Source organism: Elaeis guineensis, chromosome 7 (assembly GCF_000442705.2).
Source record: "Elaeis guineensis isolate ETL-2024a chromosome 7, EG11, whole genome shotgun sequence".
Lineage (NCBI taxonomy): Eukaryota > Viridiplantae > Streptophyta > Magnoliopsida > Arecales > Arecaceae > Elaeis > Elaeis guineensis.
Window position 1 is genome coordinate 29,793,739 of NC_025999.2, and position 2,473 is coordinate 29,796,211.

The 2,473-nt window shown below is 37.0% G+C and overlaps 1 protein-coding gene across 1 annotated transcript; it reads right to left on the reverse strand.

Annotated features, from left to right (window-relative positions):
* Positions 1 to 895: 895 nt before the first annotated feature.
* On the reverse strand, positions 896 to 2,108 carry LOC105061380 (zinc finger A20 and AN1 domain-containing stress-associated protein 5). Its single transcript, XM_010945403.4, has 2 exons — positions 1,899 to 2,108; positions 896 to 1,595 (listed from the first exon to the last, which is right to left on the reverse strand). Exon 2 carries the CDS (start codon positions 1,555 to 1,557, stop codon positions 1,063 to 1,065), a length of 495 nt encoding a protein of 164 aa, XP_010943705.1. The 5' UTR covers positions 1,558 to 1,595; positions 1,899 to 2,108; the 3' UTR covers positions 896 to 1,062.
* Positions 2,109 to 2,473: the final 365 nt, after the last annotated feature.

Genomic DNA, 2,473 nt, shown 5'->3' on the forward strand with positions numbered 1-2,473 from the left:
AATGAGAAAAAATTGCTTAAGTCAATTTTAAATGGGTTAAATGAGTCTTAAACAAGTTAGATCATTACCTAATGCCATTATTAAATAGGTCAAAATGAATCAAAGGTTCAAAGCTAAAGTTGATTTGTTAAGGTTGATCATTTATGACCCAAATCTATTTATGCTAAATCCAAACATACTTAAAATGGATTGATAAATTGGATCATAAATTGTCACCCCGGCTATAGATAGACAGCAAATGTATGCTAGGAACCAGGGACCAATTCACAAAATTTGTGATTTAAATAAGGCAAGAAAGAAAGTGGTAAGTGCAATGGAGCTAAGCTTTATCGAGCTTAGGTCAGATAGAGCTTGATTTGAAATTAATTTTGAGAGAAACTAGGAGACCATATCATTTTTTTATCAATTCATATGTTGAAACTTGATCGAAACCAAAATTGCATATGCTTCGTTAATTAATCATATGGCTCCCAACAAACATAAATTAAAGATCAATTTTAAGAAAACCTTTTTGCATGGTAAATTATTTATGGCCAAAAAATGGCATTAGTGTACTCTCTATTGAACATGGTGCTATAGATCGGTATTGCAATCGAGTTGGGGTTAGACACAAATCGGGCTAAAAATATACCAACCTAAATATATCTAATTTATTATATAAATAAAAAATTACATATAAAATCAATCTATTTGTTAAATAGATAAAGTGATTTGATTCATATAATATGTTTGCCAAATAAGTTAAATGAGATTAAATAGATTAAATTAGTTAAATATATTCTATCTAGGCCAATTTTTAGTTTGGTTTGAAATTAATATCCAGCTTATTTTGCTAAATCAAGCTTGATTTGTTTATCTTCAGATTGAGGATGATTTGAACTTTTCTCAATCAACAGAAATAAATATTTCTAATTTCTTTCATTCATTGATGGTCGCAATATTTCTAAAATTAAAAATAAAAATAAAGAAGATAACAAAGAAAAAAATAGAAGGCACATCGAGGGCGGATGATGATGATCACGGCAGTCAACGACCAAATCAGTGCTCCAGCCATGGCTTTCTTTAAATTCTCTGATGGAGCTTGTCGGCCTTGACGACAGGGTTGGCCTGGGCAATGGCGTCGCGGCCGACAGTCTTATAGTCAAAGCCACACCCATGTCCTTCTGGATATCGGTGGATCCCGCAGTAGGTCGTCCCACACCGACATTGGAACCCGATCAGCCCCACCCTCTTCCGACATGCTGCACACCGATTTGATTGTTGTTGCTGTTGTGCCGAATGTGCCTCCATTGCCAATGGTGAGGTGGGCTTTGCTACTGCTTGGGTTATACCAGGGGAAGAGACCATGGTGGCGGCAGCGACGACAGCAGAGGTGGAAGATGAGGGAGCCGGGGATTTTCCGACGGCGATGTTGGCGGAGGAGGCTTGGTCCTCCTCCTTGAGGCAGAGATCATGATAGCACTTGGAGCAGAGGTTGAGGGTGGCAGGGCTGCCAAAAAAGCCGCAATTGTTGGCACAGAGGCAATGCCGCTCCTGGTATCTCTGCTCCTCTGCCATCTCTCTCTCTCTCTCTCTGCGATCAATCAACAACCAATCTGCACAAGTTTAAGATTAAAAGATTCAGCAAAGAAAAATAAAAAAAATTCGGGGAACTGATACATTATGAAGGCAAATTCAAGTTTAAAAATAAAGCAAAAATTATGCTATGAAGAATTCAAGAAGAATTACGTGTCTTAGAAATCATGGAATTTACCTAGCATATGCTTGAAGATTAAACTAGAAATATTTATAGAATTCACATAAAAATGAGATCAATCCATTTTCCTAATAAGGGTGCTTCAACAACTAGAATATACTATTAGAAATAGATTGGAGAAAAGATCAAAAAATATATATACCTCAAATTATGGTGGTGAATGGATCAGGTCGCCTCTCTCTTTCTATCTCGATCTCGCTTCTTTCCGATAGGAAGAAGAAAGAAATGGAGAAGAAGAGAGAGGTTATTTGCAATTGAGGATGGCAAACTATTTTTTTTTTTCTTGAACAAAAGAAGGGTGAAGAGGAGAAGAGTTTGTAGGAGGGAAAGAGAGAGATGGAGAGGAAGAGGCGGAGAGAAGTTGTACTTGAATTTGTCCCCTTAAATGAGAGAACAAAAAATGATTGCTTAAAATAATAACTACAGTGTTGCCATCGTTGTTTAGGAAGAAATTTTGCCAATTGTTGTTATTACAGTGTTACGGGTGGAACGGGTGGTGGGGAATTTTATCATTGTGAGGTGAGCAAAAGCTCATGGCGAACAAATGGTTTTTCAAAGGCACTTCGATGCATTGTGACCGGTGGGCTATCCAAACCGAGCGCGCCACTTCACCACAAGTCTTATAAAATGAAAGTAAAAATAGTTTCTGTTTGGTGTACCTTTATTTTATTTTATAAAGGAATTTGGAGGCATCTTGACCATCCAATAGAACAAGAT

Bases quoted from the DNA above. Each gene is read 5' to 3' on its own strand.
- LOC105061380 (XM_010945403.4), bottom strand. From the start codon at position 1,557: ATGGCAGAGGAGCAGAGATACCAGGAGCGGCATTGCCTCTGTGCCAAC.